Genomic DNA, 17,829 nt, shown 5'->3' with positions numbered 1-17,829 from the left:
TGGTCTTTGCAGCCACGTGGCAAGTGAACCAGTGGATGCAGGATCTTTCTTTCTCTCCTTCTCTCTGGAAACCTGCCTTTCCAATAAAAACAAATGAATCTTTAAAAAGAGAAAAGAAACTTGGGTGAAGGTTACAACGTAAGCACCTATACCCGAAGTGATCCAATTTTAGCGATTGTGGATTTTCTCTTTCTACACCTCACCAGTGCTGACAGGCCTATTGCGTAACAGTGGTTTATAGCTGGATCCATCCAAAAGGTGAAGACTTTATGAAGAGGAATATTTAGGGAAGCCCAAAATTGACAGAGGAGAGAAAAACAGGAACCCAGGAGGAATTTGAAGCTGTTGGCACCTATAGTTAAAACAGTAAACATGACCCAACTCCTAGCCAAATTAGCATTAAAATTTCACACGAAATGGCTGTTTACTTCCCTTCCCATTTTTAGCAATTTCAAATTTTACAAGAAATGCTAAAAGTCAAGAATGAACACAGTGTGGAGACAAAAAACTAGCAACAGGAGTAGATTGGAGGTATGACATAGATGTTTTAATTATTAGGCCAGGAGTTTTAAAAATCTGACTCCAGCGTTAAATAAAATAAAGGGAAAAAGTAAGAACATGAAAGAACAGATGATGTACATGGAGAGAGAGAAATTTTCAGAAAGAATCCAAAAGAAGTGCTAGAAATGAGTATCGGTGTAGCATAATCGAGCAAACTTTTGATGGGCTCATCCATAGACTGGGTAGGCCCAGGAAAGAAAGAGGCAGGGCTACACTGTGCTGCTGGGAGTTCAGCCACTGCCTATGCCAGAGTCCCACACCGGAGTGCTGCTTAAGTCCCTGCTGTTGTGCTTCTGATCCAGCTTTCTGCCATACTCCCGGGAAGGCAAGCAAAATGGCCCAAGTACACGAGCCCCTGCAGCCCCTGTGGGAATGCTGGATGCAGTTCCTTGCTCCTGGCTGCTTTTTGGTCTAGACCTGGCTGCTGAGGAATGTAAGGAGTGAATCAGTAGATGGGAGATCTCTCTTTTCCCTTCTCTTCTTTCTCTCTCTTTCTCACTCAGCCTCTTCAAGAAACAGTGAACTGGAAGATGTATCATTAGAAACATTCTAGACCGCAATGCGGAGGAATGAAGGGAACTGATCGTGGGAAACGGCACTAATGTTGAAAGCAACATACGTGTAGTCAGAATCCGGAAGGAAGGGAGAGCAGATGTGGAAACAAGATTGTACGGCATCAAGTGGGAAAAGTAGCCCACATTCTTACTGCAGGAATCCAAAGAGAGAATTTAGAAGGAATCCAGAGGGGGAGGTGAGAGAATACTCCAGGAATAGACATTGAAAAGAATTATGGAAGATTGTTCCTCAGAAATCATGCAATCAAGAAAAAAAGCAAAACATTTAAAATGTTGTCGGAAAAAATTACCATCCTTAAATTATGCATGCAGTAAAATTATCCTTCAAAAGTCAATGAGAGGGCCTGGTGCAGTAGCCTAGTGGTTAAAGTCATTGCTTTGCATGCACCGGGAACCCATATGGGTGCCGATTCTAATCCTGGCAGTCCTGCTTCCCATCCAGCTCCCTGCTTGTGGCCTGGGAAAGCAGTTGAGGATGGCCCAAAGCCTTGGGACCCTGCACCTGTGTGGGAGACCCAGAAGAGGTGTAGGCTGCTGGCTTTGGATCAGCTCAGCTCTGGCTGTTGTGGCCGCTTGGGGAGTGAATCAGTGGATGGAAGATCTTTCTCTCTATCTCTCCTCCTCTCTCTATACCTGGCTTACCAAAAAAAAAAAAAAAGTAATGAGAAACTCAGAAAAGGAAAACTCAGAAATCCATCACTATAACACACTTACCTTGAAAAAAAATGTTAGAAGCAGTTTTACAGGGGAAAAAAAAAGTTATAACCTACATCTCCATAAACAAAGGAGGAAAATCAGGCTAAATGATAGCAAAATAATACATACATATATATTTAATTGACATGAAAGGTATCTTTTTAAGCAACAACAGGGGACCAGAACAGTTGTATAGTAAGCTAATTCTCAAGATGTGGAAGCAACAACCCACATGGATGCCAGTTATAGTCCTTGTTGCTGTACTTCTGGTCTGTCTTCTTGCTAATGCCCTGGGAAAGTAACAGAGACTGGCCCAAGTCCTTGCGCCACTGCACCCCCATGGGAGACTTGGAAGGAGCTCCTGGCTCCTGGCTCTGGACTCAATTGCACCTTGGAAGGTTTCTGTCTCTCATGCTCTCTGTAACTCTGACTTCCAAGTAAAAGAAATAAATCTTTTAAAAAACAGTAGCAATATATTGGGTAATTAGAGCATTTGGGGAGGATGAAATGAAAGACAAAAGTATAATAAGGACCTGGAGGACAGCACTGGGAGATTCTGTTACTTGTACTACATGTGAGGTGGTTGAGTGTTGTGTGAAAGAGACCTTAAAGTCGTTGAACTTACACCTTGAAAACCTTTGGGCAGAGTTTAGGAGGGGTTCGGGCCTTGGGGTTAGGGGTATTCGCTGCTCCCTGCAGTGTGGCGACTGTGGAGGATGCCCCTGCCGGGTCTCGGGCCCAATGCTGGGGACTCATGCCAAAGACAATGCCACAAGGCAGTGAACGAGTCCTCGGCCTCCCCCAGGGCAGCCAGTGCATCAACTGGTGTCAGGCTTTGCCTGCTGGCCACCAGGTGGCGAACTCTGGGGTTTTTAAGATATGTAGTTGCTGCCTGGGGACACTCATGACTAAAGCCAGTTTGAGTGTAGGCGAGAAGTGAATTTTTGGGTATTCTCAGTGACAGGGTCATGAAAGATTCAGGCATGTGTGGGGACCAAGACCTGGTGGTTTGGAGGGAAGAATCCAGAAGATAATTTGAGTTAGACAGATGCAACAGCTCAATTAGGAATACAGAGATGGGCTGTTAGCATAGAACATCACTGATCGCCACACACTAGCCCACACTAAAGCTATTGATGGTAGCCTCTTTGGCAGTGTTAGGTACCATTACCCAACTGGGTGCTGGAGTTGTGGAGTGGTCACATTTGGCAGGATCAAGACCCTATCCAGCATGCAAGAGAACTTGGTCTCGGGGTAGACTCTGTGGGGTTGTGTGAGCCCAACCCTCTGGAATACAAGTTCCCCTAGTTAGCTCGCAAGCTGTGGTTGCAATGGTCTAAGCTAGGTGTGACCATGCCACCTGCCACCTGCCACCTCTCATGGGTAAAGGAACCCACAACAGTCAGGGTAGGTCAAGGCAGCACCACCCGAATGTGCATCCTTAAAGAGGATGTGGGGTGGGCCGGGCTGCCACTGGAAGGGGGCAAAATGGGCAGGGCTGAACAAATCTTAACTCACAAGAAACAACAGAAATCAGGTTGGAGCACAGGTCATGCCATGTAGGTCCTTGCACCTTTTGATCTGCGTGAGGCAGAGGCACTAAGCTACAGCATCCAAGGGGCCAGGACAAGTGAGGGGCTCTGCCAAGCTGAGACAGAGCAACCTCCGGCCTGCACATGATCTAAGGCTGGGAATAGGCCCAGTTGGGGAACTAAGGGGACACCCTAGCTGGGTTGAGTTTCCTACCAAGGAGTGCATGGGCTGGAATTGGGGCTGCATTCTGATCAGGATACAATTGTAATCTCACTTGGCACAAGTGTGTATTGGGACTGGAAGCACCAAGCCAGGCCAGACTCCAACACCATCTGGTGCTCTGGAGGACCAGGGAGAGATGTGTGACAGACTAGGCTAGGTCTCAGCCCTTACTGAACCATGTGTGAGCTGTATGGGGGTATAGACAAGCCATGGCTAGGCTGAAACATCTAACAACAAGAACCAGATTGGGTTGAAGGCTAGTCAGGAAAAGCCACTGTTCCTGCTAGGACAGGAGGTGAACTGAGTAGGGCTGGCTCATGGACCCACTGGTATGCACAAAAACTGGCATTGGGAGAGGTTCTGATGGAGGAGCCTGGGCAACTTCTCTGGCAGGACACAGACCCTGCAGGTAAGCGCAAGAAGCACAAAAGGGAACAACCCAGAATAGGCAATGGAAATTATCCCACTGGCATACACGTGGCATGGGTTGGGGGCAGACCAGGCTGAACCTGTTCACATTACCTACTGGTGAACCCGAGCACCAGAACAGAGTGTGGGTCGAACCAGGTTTGGTTGCAACACATACCAGTACACAACAAGTAATGCCAAGGTGAGATGAGCCATACCAGATGTGATTGCAGCGCCCAAACAGCACATGTGATAATCACGGGGAGGAGGCAAAGCCGACAGGGGAACGTGGGCTCCCCTGCTGGACAACTACTGCCACTGGAAAGCATGAGTCAGGATGGGTGCAGATCAGACTAGGCAGGGCTATAACACCTGGGGGCCTCATGTGAGCTAGAGAAGGGAAGGGCCACGGTGGGCTGACTGTTCCGGCTGGTGCAAGCAAAAATTAGAGTGGTTGAGGGTTGTTTGGGCTTAGCCGCAGCATTAGCTGGCAGAGGCTGGTACTGGGAGCTAATTCTGTCAAGTCAAATGCCAGAAGCACCTGGAGACTGCATAATCTGGGAGTGGGTATGGCCTCGTAGGGAAATAGTGGGCACCTCCCTCAGGGTTACCACCCTCACTGGACAGCATGAAAACCAGGATAGGGGCAGGGGTGGCTAGACAGAAAGGCACCTGCCAATGGGTGTATGGGCTGAATAATAGGTTGGTTGGGTTGAACGAGGCTTCAATGTCCATTGACATGTGCGAGAGCTAAATGGGATGTGGGACAGACTGGTCAAGCCTGCGGTACATATTGGCAAGCATGGGAACCAGGGTAGGGGGCAGAACTGGTAGAGGTTTGGGGAGTCACCCCAGCTAGGCTGCAGCTCCAACTGGTTTGTATGAGGACCAAGTATGAAATGGGTAGGATCGAGCTGGACTACAACACCCATTGGTTCAAGTGGAAGACAGGGCTAGAAACAGAACGGACCCAGCAATCGCAACGACCAGCATGTGCATAAGCTGATTCGTGTGATGGACGGTGTTGGAGTCTGTACTAGCAAACTCACGCAAGAATCAGATCTGGGATCATCTCAGATGAAGTTTCTTTGGCGATCCCTCCAACTGAACTGCTGATCTTGGAACCCCAACCATGAAGAGACTGTCAGCCAGTGGACTCTGAATAGGTTTCATTGCGATTGGAACTGTGAGATTGGCAGCAATCCAGAACTGATGAACTATCAAAACTGTTTGAGCAGGACCCTTGGAGCATGCCTCCTGTTGGGGATCGGGGATGGGTGGGAGGTTGGGTAGGGTTTTCCCTTTGTTACTGCCCTAACCCCAGATACAGGGAAAAATGATTATACTAGCATGGAAACAATGGTATTACCCACTAAAAAAAAAAAAAAGAAAGAAAGAAAGAAAACTTTTGGGCAATTACTAAACTTCTGAATAATTGTTAGGCTAAGAAAGAAAAGCCTCAATCATAAAAATATGCAATTAAAACTGAAGCAGGAAGGAAAGGACAGGAGAGAAGTTAATCTAAAGTCATTGCACAGCATCAAACTTTGCCACTTACTTTATATATTTGCACTAAAGGTGAAGGTGGAGGGCTGTAATCAAATGGTGCAGTTACTCAATATCTAATCACATACATTTATTCTCCAGTCTCCTTAAGAACGGACTCACCCCTCCAAGACAAAAACATGTCTTTGGACTTCTTAAGGTTGGCTGTGTTAATGCTACTCATCTTACTATGGAAAAAATCTGCTGTAAGAAAGAACTAACACTGAACTTTTACCATGAAAAACCTATTCAACATATTTAATGTTTGACGATTTTACATTTCAGTTTTTTGTTTAATGATTAGAAAAGCTATTTATTTGATTCTTTCCTAAGTTCTGCATTTGCTAGAGAAGACAAAAGAAGTGACCTTTGACCTGTGTATGTGTCTGTCTCCATGTATGCATTGAGTGTATCTATACATCTATCTAGTGATCAGTGCAATCATTTTTATTTTTTACCCATTTCTTGTTTGCCTATCCCTCTGTGAAATGGGTGTTGCTATTTCAAAAACAGTGATTGGATGAATCAGTTTCATTCACATTCCTGAAGCCTTGGATACAGAGTAACCCAGGAGTGAGGCACTGCTGGATGGCACTGAAGAGCTTGATTTGAACCTGAGGATGCCTGTGTCTGTCAGACTATCAGAGAAGAACAGAAATAACATATTTAAATGTCAGGTTATTTGGAGATTTCTCAAGCTTTAATTAAACTTGCCTACAGGTTACACATTTGGAGTGCTTGATGAGTTTTTGAACGGAAGAAGCAGTCAGCCAGATGGAACTTGCCCAAACTCTCTCAGCAATGTTTAAAATAGCATCTCCCCTTCCCCCTGCCTTCTTGTCCACAAAATGCTTCTCTAGCATTCTACCAATGGAAAGTTCCACTCATTGCATAGCTTAGTAAAAAAAGGTCCTTAAATATTTCCATTTCCACATAGGATTTCTGAAAGGGTCATGATGGAGAACGAGTTGAGGTTAATGTTACTTGTCCACATGTCCAAAAAGAGGAGTGAATAGAGCAATGGCCTGGGAAACAAAAGAATCTGTTCTAATTCTAGACCCCCATTTATTTGCTGTGACCTTAGGCTGCAGTTCAAGGACTTTTCTGGTTTTTATTCCAATTATGTAAATATATAGAGACGCCTACCATATGTTTACAACAGTGAGGAGAATTAGGGGAAAAGGAAAATCAAGCACGAAGATATTTTGAAAGAATGCAGGCTTGGTAGGCAGAGGATTCTAACACTGCCTGGGTCTGTGAACAGATTGCTGATCTCTTCTGTAGGAAACAAGGTCATCTTTTGTACCGAGTACAGGCATCTTTGAGAAGAAATAGCGGTTAGTAAACTCCTGAGATTCAATTATGAAGAAGGTATAATTAGGGAAGACCACTCGCTGAGCAGTTTTAAATTTTAATTGGTTGTGTAGAACTGGTTATTAAACCACTCGCTTTGTACTGGTGTGCCCGAAGTGGGTGAGTGAACAAAAACAGTTGTGTGAATGTCACAGACAGTATACTCAGAGATCATGTGTGAGAAAAAGTATGTGCAAAATTCTGTAAATGTCAGGAACAAATAGCAACCTAGAGCTTTACATATGCAACTATATATATATATATATATATGATACTGCAAAATGTGGAAAATGGAATTGAAACATTTTAGTGCAAAATAATTAAAATCCATTTCAGAGATGTTCAAAAACTCTGTGAGAAGTATATATCATGAATAAACTATGTCTGAATTTCAAAGGTCTTTTTCCTCTGTGGCAAAATAAACTATTTTTAAATTCCTTCTACACAAAGTTTTGAAAAGTAATTTTGTGTAATGCACACACACATATGATAGCATATATAACATATGAATATATGTATTAGCATTTTTTTCCCATTTTTTTTCTGTAGTCAGAATATCCCCAAGCTTTTTCTGGGGCTGTAATACATGCCATTACAAATTGTATGCTGCAAAAACTACCTATAATGTACTTAAAGCCCCTTAGATTTGTGCAGAGTACAACCTGCACAGCTCTTTGTAGCTGAGTTACTGTATTGAGAAAACATTTCTAAAGGCAAAATATAAGAGAACCAACTGAATATAGGACTACACAAGAGCAATAAGAATGGGGCCAGTAAGCAGGGCTCAAACAAAAAGGCAAACTTTACCATGGAAGATTTCAAATTTGGCTTAAGGTTTGAAAGACTTTTTTTAAAGTATAAAAAGATTTCCATAATATGAAAATAAATCCATTCTTGTGTTTTAAACACAGTCTGGCTAGTGCTGTGATGCAGTGAGTTAAGCTGCCACCTGTGACACTGACAACCCGTATCACAATGCTGCTTTTAGTTTTGTTGCTCCACTTCGGATGCAGCTCCCTGCTAACTTACCAGGGAAAGCAGCCCGAGTGCTTGGACCTAGACCTAGTTGTTGGGGTCATTTGGGGAGTGAACCAGCAGCTGGGAATTCTCTCCGTCTTTGCCTCTCTCTTATTCTGCTTCTCACATAAATAAATAAAGTTGAGCCAATCCAAAGCCAGCAGCCCGCAGCTTCTTCTGGGTCTTCCCCGCGGGTTCAGAGTCCCAAGGCTGTGGGCCATCCTCAACTGGTTTCCCAGGCCACAAGCAGAAAGCTGGATGGGAAGCAGGGCTGCTGGGATACAAGCCAGTGCCCATATGGAATCCCGGTATTCAAGTCAAGAACTTTAGTTGCTAGGCCACTGTGCCAGGCACACAAAATCTTAAAAGAAGCATTTCCTGAAAGACTTATTAAGAAGCTATTCTGTGATATGGTAGAAAATGTCTCATTTTTATTATGGATACAATTATTCAAATAGCATCCCTGGTAGGGGCTGTGTGAGCCACTTTCAGGTACGGTTCAGAAAGAGTTGTTGGATGGATAGAGAAGGAAGGACAAATCAATGTATTCTAGATGTGGAACTTTCTTGAGCATTGCATTTCCCAAGTGGGATTTTATAGATCTCTTGTTGTCTGTGTGTTTGTGTGTTCTGGACATCAATCATGCATGGAAAGATAATTCACTGTGAAACCAAGACAAAAAGGGAAAAAGTTTCAAAAGGAGCTAGGAACTGGGGTGATGATGATTCTGGGGTTGTCAAGATGGTGGTTATCTCTCTTCAAGTTGTTTGTAACCTAGGAGTGGTGTTGTGTGGGATATCATGAGGACAGACAGATCAACAGAGAGAGGATGGGCATCACTACTCTGAAAATCAGCAGTACGAAACTGTCTTGAACACCAACATGATACCACAGTGGAAAATTCCACACTTAACTTCAGCTGATGGATCTCAGTCAAAACGAGGTACACTAAAAATAGTGGATAAAATCACCTTCAATCTGTGTGCATAAAGTAGATAGAAAACTTAAGCTTTGCTTTCAGAATTGGGGCACCTCTCCAAGACAGCTCATTATACATCTACAAATCTTTTAAGAAATGTGATGTATATGAAATATTAGTCCAAAGGATTTCAGTTAGTGGACACTGTATGACACAGAGCTGCCATTGTGACACGGCGGGTTAAGCGGCTTCCTGTGATGCTAGCATGTGCTGTGGGTGCCAGTTCAAGACATGAGCGCTTCAGTTGTGGTACAGTTTCCTGGTAATACACCTGGGAAAGTGGCTGAGGACCGGCCAAGTACTGCCACCCATGGGGGAGACCGTGATAGAGGTCCAAGCTTCTGCCTTCAGCCTTGCCTAGCTCTGGCTACCATGGCCATTTGGGAAATGAACCACCAGTTAGATAACCTCTTTTTCCCTATCTATTTTTCTCTGTAATTTTGTCTTTTAAGTACATAAGTACATATTTAAAAAATAATAGCAATAGAAGCATGATAGTTATTGATAGTGTTATTGATATTTACCATCAGCAAGGTTGTTTTCTAATTTCTATTACTATACATAAGGGAAGATGCAAATGACTGGAGGCACACGTAGGAGGTGAGATTGACAAATCTTGGAGGTGAACTGACCACAGAGGGTGAAGTAGAGGGAGATATCAAACATGTCCTTTACTTCAGCAAGATTTCAAGTCTAAAGACTCTGTTGTGATCAAGCAACTCATGGCAACATAGCACAGAGCAAGTGGCCTGCCATCACAGATGGTATTCTGGCACAGTTCTGGGGGCCAGAAGTCCCAAATCATGGTTGTCCTTGCTGGAAAGACTATGTCAGGAAATCCTTTCTTGCTTCTAGCTTCTGGAAGCTGCAAATATTTCTTGGCTGCAGCTGTATAATGGTAATTTTAATCTACGTCTTCATCTGATTTTCTCTTCTGTTTTTCATAAGGACATTTGTCATTGGCTACGAGCCCTTTCCAGATAACTCAGGATGATTCCATCTCGAGATCCTTATAAATATATCCAGGACCTTTTTCTTTTTCTCTGTTTTTTTTTAAAAGATTTATTATTATTATTATTATTAATTGGAAAAGCAGAAAATTACAGAGAAAAGGAGACACAGAGAAAAATCCTCCACCTGCTGGTTCACTCCTCAAATGGCAGCAATGGCTGGAGCTGAGCTAATCCAAAGCTGGGTACTAGGAGCTTCTTTCAGTTCTCCCATATGGGTGCAGGTTCCCAAGGCTTTGGGCTGTCCTTGACTGCTTTCCCAGGTCATAGGCAGGGAGTTTACAAGGCGAGGACTTTAGCCACTAGGCAATGGCACTGGGCTCCAACACCTTTTTCTAAATAAGATATATTCACAGGATCTGGGGTTAAGATATCTACAGACATTTGTAGAGCATATATTTTGCCCAACTATAAACCTTATATAAACAATCCTTCATATGCCACACTGAAGTGGCTGCCAGGCCTGATGGGTTTTTACAAGTTATCATATCCCACATTATTTAAGTAGCACTGATGATTCTGTTTTAGGTACCCGGATAGTTTCAAGAAGTTGCCAAACCCAACAGCACAGTGGTCCTTGTGAAACTTTTCTGCTTCATGGATTTCTCTGCCTATGTCCTTGCATGCAATCTGTACATTGAATTCCATGGTGTTAAAGTTCTCTGCTTATTATTTGTCTTGTTTTATAAGGACCTTAAGAGAAGCCGTTGTTTCTTGTTCACCATTGCACCCTCATGATGAGCACCGAGCCTGGCCGAGGAACAATGCATGGCTTTCTTTGAGGCCACTGTATTGTAGAGGGTCCTCAGCAAAGCTTTGTTTTTACCTAATCTCATCGATTTTGGTTAACTGACCATTGCTGAATCCCTTCTGCAAATCTTTCCTCCGTAAGCTGAGAGGCAGAGAGAAAAAGAATGATACAGAGAAAAAAAAAGAGTCTTCCCACTCATCGGTTCACTTCACAAATGCTCCAACAACTAGGGCTAGGCCAAGGCCAAAGCTGGGTGGGGACACACTCTAGGTCTCTCGTGGAGTGATAAGAACACAGTAACTGCTGCCTGCCACCATAGGCATGAGCAGGAGGATGGAGCGAAGAGCAAAAGCCAGAAATAGAATCCATATGGGTCATGGGTATCTTGACTGGCATCTTAATCACTTGGCCAAACACCTGTCCTTGAAAACTATCATTGATGGGAACAAAATGTCAAGAAAAATAATCACTTACTGTGTAACTCTGGTGCTATGAAGAGGGGCACGTTCTAGTTGTTATATTTTAATGACTCAGTCTGGTGGTTAGACCAATCTGAGCAGATGAATTATAAGCAGTCATTCCTGTAACGAAGGCATGGATGAAATACTGCAGGGAGTTGACTTCCAGGAAGCAAGATTTGAATTGGATTTTAAAGAGTGAGTAAGATTTTTTTGGGGGGGAAATATTTTAAAGAGAGATGATATTTACATCTAAATATTCAGCTGTGTTTCAGGGACAATTATATTTTAATGCATGCATGAGAAATGAAGTGCCTAAATACTTTTCCTGAAAAGATTTGGTTTTAAATGTACATTAAGAAAAATGAAAGAGTCAGACACAGCAATGAAGATCTCCTCAGCAGGCCGCGGATCTCTTTAAAAATCAGATGTATTCTGATGTCTGTCATGATGGTTAAGACAGTGCTTGAGACATTGTCATCCTGTATCTGCTGCCTGATGTATGTCCTGATCGCTAACCAACCAAGGGGCTGGTTCCATTCCAGACCTGACACATCGCCCAGGCTTCAGCCTGGAACAGGAGGGCCACAGGAGCCAGTTATGTCACCGGACTCCTGGGATTCCAGCTGACCAATGACACACCTGAACAGACATTCCTTACCTAATGAAGGCATAGACAGCCCCTTTGCCAGCCACCGTGTCCAGAGGGGTAAAAAACTCCCCAACACACATCTCAGCCTCCTTCTTCCCTCGGCTTTGTGCGAAGGAGGCCCAGGAGAGGATTTTCCAATTAAGCTTTCGTTACAACTTTGGATAACTTGCTGATGTTATTCCACCAGCAGGCGGTTAGCAGTCATCATTTAACAAGTCCCAGGTCTCTACTTCTGAGACAACCTATGTCCCTGCCACCCATGAGAAAGGTTGGGATTGAGTTCTGTGCTTTCGGTGTTGGTCTGGCCCAGCCCTGGCTGATTGGGCCATCTGGGGCTGCAACCAGCAGATGCAGTGCTTTGTCTTTCTGTCTCTGTTGCTCTACTTTTCAAATCAATTTAAGTAAGTAAAACTTTAAAAAACAGGGTGTATAGGGGGTTGGCACAATGGTACATCAGGCAAATTCCCTGCCCTGTGGTGCCAGCATCTTACATGGGCACTGGTTTATGTCCCAGCTGCTCCTCTTTCAGTCCAGTTCTCTGTTTATAGCCTGGGAAAGCAGTGGAAGACAGCCCAAGTGCTTGGGACCTTCACCCACATGAAAGATCCAAAATAAGCTCCTGACTCTCAGTTTTGGGTCAGCTTACCTCTAGCCATCGTGGCTGTTTGGGGAGCGAAGCAGTCGATGGAGGATCTCTATCTCTCCTCTCTCTCTGAAATCTGCCTTTTGAATAAAAAAATAAACATTTTTTAAAAGCCTGATGCATTTTGGGTAACCTATATATAGTACTGTTAATTTCACTAGAAGGGAAGTTTTCAAAACAAGACAAACAGGATGTTTACACTCTTTACATGTTAATTAGAAATGTGGCTTTGGCTTTCTCCATGACAACAAGTATATCTACATTGTGGCCATGGCTTTGCTCTTTTGGATTAATATAGAATGTCCTTGAAAGAACTTGACTTTGTTTTTTCTTTTTTTCTTTAGAAAAAAAAAAAAAAAGAAGAACATGAAAAAGCTACACAATAGTGCTGGATTTAGCTCTTTTTAACAAAGGTCACAGCATTTCTGAGTAGTAAACACTATTACCAAGTCTTTCCAATGCCTGGATGTTTGGCAGGCCTGCTTCCAGCTCTGGAATAAATGACTAGAGCTGCAGGGGCATAGGACAGCTGTGGGCCTGGGAAGCCAGTTTGTATCTGAGAAGAGGCAGATGTATCCTATTTCCCTCAACCGCAGCCAAGGCAAGAATCAAGGCAAAAAGACCCCTCTGGCCTGAGCAACTTCAGTGTTCGGCCGACTGCTTTCAATTTGGTCTTAGAGAGCGAGTGGGTAACAGGAGAGTTCTTTGAGAGGCTGCTGGCAGGAATCTAAGATTACTTTCAGTTGCAGCTAAGCAGCACCTGGTTTCTATTTCTAGGGTATTGCCTCCTTTGCTGATAATATCAGAAATCAACATGCTTGTATTTATAAAGCTTCATTCTTCGGGGAGTATTCAATCCTTTGGAGAGATCAGCTAATACATTTCATTGTTTCAGATTAGGCCATTGTATGTTTTATGATTTTGAAGATTATAGAGACGATTAAATCCCCCCGATATTAAATCACTCTGGCAAGGCTCTCGCTAAGAAATAGGAAAATACCTCAGATATGAGATATTCTGACAAGGGTTTTTATGACTGTCCCAGAGCAGGACCCTCAATGGAGTACCCACCCAGTTGTTAAACTAGGAGAAATTAAAGAGAAGCCACATTTTGCTTTTCATTTAAAAATATTTTATTTTGCTTTACGATGTAGTTTCATAGGCTCTGGGGTCGCCTGCGTCCTTCCCCAGGGTCCCCCCTACTGCCCCACTCCTTTATTTCCCCTCTAGTTTTACAATGGATGTCAGAAACCACATTTTTTTAAAAGATTTTAAAATTTGCTTTAAAGGCAGAGTAACAAAGAAAGAGGGAGGAATCTTGCGTCTGCTGGCTTAGTACCCAAATGGCCTCAATGACCAGGGCTGGGCCAGTCTAAAGCTAGGAGCCCAGAGTTTCTTCAAGGTCTCCCACACTGCAGGGGTCCGCAGACTTGGGCTATCTTCTGCTGTTTCCCCAGGTGCATTATTAGGGAGCTGGTCTTGAAATCAGTGTCCATATGGAGATGCTGGCATCACAAGTGGAGGCTTAATCTGTTATACCAGAGTGCCTATCTAGAGAAGCCACATTACTATTAGAGAATGAACATGCCTCAAGTTTCCTAGGAAACCCTGATTATGCATTATGCTAATAGTATGCTAATATAAAGTCATCTGAAATTATCCGTACCTTTGGAACATGAACAGAATTTAGCACACGAAAAAGTTAAGGTTTGAATGAATGACTTTCATCTGTGCTCTGGTGTGGTGGGAACATCACTGGATTCTGCTCCATGAAGACACTTGCTCAAATGTTATTCACATCCCTTACTAACTACCTGATTGTCAGCAAGCTACTTGCAGCTTAGATTAGTAATTTCCTTAATTATGAAATGAATATATTTATGCTTGACATTGTATTCTCTTTCTACCTTAAGAGTCAGCATCCTGGAGCCAGTATGGTGGTGTAGCATGCTAATCCTCTGCTTGGGATACTGGGTGCCAATGTGAGTCCCAGCTGCTCCACTTCTGATCTAGCCTCTTGCTTGTGTCTTGGTGTCAGGCAGCGGAGAGGAGCCAGTGTAGGATGTACTGAGTCCTTGAGCTCCTGCACCCATTTGAAAGACCTGCCTCCTGACTTCAGATCGATTCAGCTCCAGCTGTTGTGGCCATATGGGCAGCGAACCAGTGGCTGGAAGACGGACCTCTCTGTCTTTCTCTCCTTCTCTCTCAAATCTCAAATAAAAATCAATCCTTTTTTAAAAGAGCATCCTCGTTTGAGATATTACCATCAATGATTTGAATCATCTTTCATTGCAACTGTTTCCGATTTGTCTTCTCTTTTGCTCTAGTATTTTATTGTCCATGTATCTGTTGGAATGGTCTTGTAAAATCCCCTTTCAAATTGTGTCATGTTTTTGAACCTAAAGCCTATTGGTTTCTATTCCTAAAATATCTAGCATACCCTGGCCCTTGTGGTCTTTGGTCTCATGTCCTTCTTGTCCTTATTCACTGTACTCCAGCTGTACTAACCTTCCTGTAGTAACCACGCCAGCTTGCTTGACCTCTAGGCCTGTGCACCTTCTGTTCAGTGTCTGAGAAGCCCCTCCCCTTTTCTGAGTAGCTGTACTCTGACTCTTTCAAGTCTCATGCCAAATATTAGCTCTCCAGAGACATTGTCCCCGAGCCACCCTATGTTAAGTAGCATCTCCATCACTTTCTAACGATACTTTTGCCTTCGTATTAGTGATTACCATGTGAATTTATTGTAATTTTTCCTTGTCAACCTCCTCTCAGTAGAGTGTGAACTCTGTGACAGGTGTTAATTATTTATTCTTCTTCCATGTAGTTTCCAGAGCGTGGAGCAACGAATGACAATCTGGCATGTACTAGAAACTCAGTATCTGCTGGATGAATATCCAGTAAATCCAAGTGCAATAACGCACATAGGAATGTTTAGTTCACAGAATACATGTTCTCCTGATTTTCTTACTCTTGAGAACTTCCTTGTTCTAGGCTAAATTCCTGGCATTAGGAATTAATGATAACACTAGTTAACATCTAATGAGATTTTAATAAATTCTGAACTCTGTTCTAAGTGCTTTTAATGGCTGAAATAATTTATAACCTTCAGGCCCTATTATCAGCCCAATAATTAAGATTAGAGAATGGAGGAACAGAAAGGTCAAGTAACAGAGCGAAAGCGCTAGTGAGCGACGAATGCAGGAATTAGCACCAGGAAATTTGGTAACCTCACTGGACAAGTCCCTTTTAGCCGGCCATTGGTGTTTTCCCATAATCCGACAGTAACTGTGTCTCCCAAGCTCTTCTATCACTATTCACTCGCTCATTTGCATATTCATTCAACACATATTGAGCATCTGCCTTATGTTAGGCACTGGCTTGAGTCCTGGGATTCAGTTGTTTCATGACCATATTTCTTTCCTCCTTCTTTTAGACAAGAATAAATAGAAAAGTGAGCATCCTTTTTTTTTTAACCAGCATATTAAAAACCTTTGATAAATTTGAGCAAAAGCATTACTTATCTTACAACCTAAGGATTTTCTTTATGGCAAATGCTAGATTTCAGTGTTTACGAGGTGTTCTTTAGGTACCTGATTTCTCCAAACACCGCTCCAGCTTTCAGAGTGACCAGAACCTGAGCACCGTCTGAGCCCCCAAGAACCTGGACTTCTCCATGCTTGATCACGTACATTTCCTTGCCGATTTCCCCCTGTATGCCACAAAGAAACAGCAATCACTTTGTCAGTAATAATTAACCTCGAATTAGAAATGAAATAAAAGGAGGCAGCAAGGAACATCAAAGGAACAGTGATTATCTTTGAGATCTGAGGCAGCACTCACTGCTTAGACATATGACAGCAAAGGAAAGTCTTAGAAAGAAGATACATCCAACATCGGCATTATCTGTGCTCCAGCTAGACACATGGAGATATTTCAGATCAACCTGGTGCTCCAGAAATGTGCATGGGCTCAAGAACAACTGGCATGATCAAAGAGGCTTTGGCAGCTACTGCTGAATTCTGAAAAAAGTGTTTGTTTTACTCCAAGAATGTGGAATGCATCCATTGAAAGATCAATTTTATTTGTCTCCTAGGCAAGTTTGCTTTTAGAAATTGCAACATAGGGGACCTTTAAGGTGTTTGTATTCCATATTGAGAGGACGTATTAGTGGAGCAAGCTGTTTTATTCAGTGCTTTTTTTCTTTTTCTTTCTATTTTTATTACTACAGAGAATCTATTTAGTTATTACTTACCTTTGGATATTCTTGGAGCCAGTGATAGATCCATATTGAAGTCCTAAAGATTAAATTTTTGGAATATTCACATAGTCATTAACTAATGATGTTTATATATATATATATACACATATCTTAGGTGGTGTGGCAGTATATCCACCAGGCTGTCAGCATTGTTTAGTGTAAATTCAAAGATGTGTGACGTGCACCTAGTGCCAACTTTGACATCTAAACAATGGCTGGTTATGTAGCTCCATGATTAGTTCCATTGGGAATATCTGAATTCAAGACTCCATTAGACTTCATAAGATGAAGATAATTGGCTTCTGTCTGGGTGAGCACTGGAAAGGAAGGAATTAGGACATAGGGAGTCTGTGATTGATTTCTCTAGCCTTTCTCGACGTGTGTCTTTTCTTGCTGTTCCTCTATTGCATCCTTTCTGGTAATACATATTAAGCCCAAAATGCTTATTTGTATTGAATTGTTTCTACAAATCACTGAAGTAGTGGGTGATAATGAGGTCCTTGGAACAAGTCTTGGAACTCCAATTTCAAAAAAGAAAGTATACATCTTAAAATAGAGACATAAATGGCATTTAGCTCATAAAAGGCTAGGGGCTCTAAATAAGATACTTTACATAATATTAGACAATGCATTTGAGTAACAGTGTGCACATGTCTGAATGATCGAGGTCTTGACCGCCTTGAGCTACTGCTGTATTCTGAATGTATTGCTAAAAATTTATGTGTTTAAAACTTAATCCCCTAATTCATATGTTAATCGTGTTTGGATGTGAAACCTTTGGGCGATAATTGGGTCATAGAACTCTACTCTATGAATGGATTAATTTGTTCACAGGTTAGTGTGTTAATGGATTAAAGCATTAGTGGATTGTCATGAGAGAGTGGCTTTGTTATAAAAACAAACTTTTTGTGATATTTTCTGTCATGTTATAAAATAAAAAGCCTATCACCAGATGCTGAGCACTTTTATACTCCAGCACTTTGAAGCTCTCACATCATGATCTAAATGGACGCTCTGCTTTAAAAATTATCCAGTCTGTGGCATTCAGTTACAGCAATAGAAAATGGACTAAGACAGCTATTTAATGAACTGGCATGGATACAGAAAAATGTGTTGACTTGATTTAGGAAGAAATTGATTTAAGAAAATACTCTTATTTTATTGTGTT

The 17,829-nt window shown here is 42.5% G+C and overlaps 1 protein-coding gene across 1 annotated transcript in view; it reads right to left on the bottom strand.

Moving 5' to 3' along the window:
* CNGB3 (cyclic nucleotide gated channel subunit beta 3) overlaps positions 1-17,829 on the bottom strand; it is a 153,289-nt gene that overhangs the window by 6,966 nt on the left and 128,494 nt on the right. Inside the window, exon 14 of the mRNA XM_040992883.1 lies at positions 15,994-16,112. Within this exon, the coding sequence (XP_040848817.1) occupies positions 15,994-16,112 (119 nt within the window). The remainder of the gene's footprint in view (positions 1-15,993; positions 16,113-17,829) is intronic.

This window comes from Ochotona curzoniae, unplaced genomic scaffold, assembly GCF_017591425.1.
Source record: "Ochotona curzoniae isolate NIBS_2020 unplaced genomic scaffold, NIBS_Ocur_1.0 contig_1071, whole genome shotgun sequence".
NCBI classification, from domain to species: domain Eukaryota; kingdom Metazoa; phylum Chordata; class Mammalia; order Lagomorpha; family Ochotonidae; genus Ochotona; species Ochotona curzoniae.
This window is presented reverse-complemented; position numbering and strand designations above follow the sequence as displayed.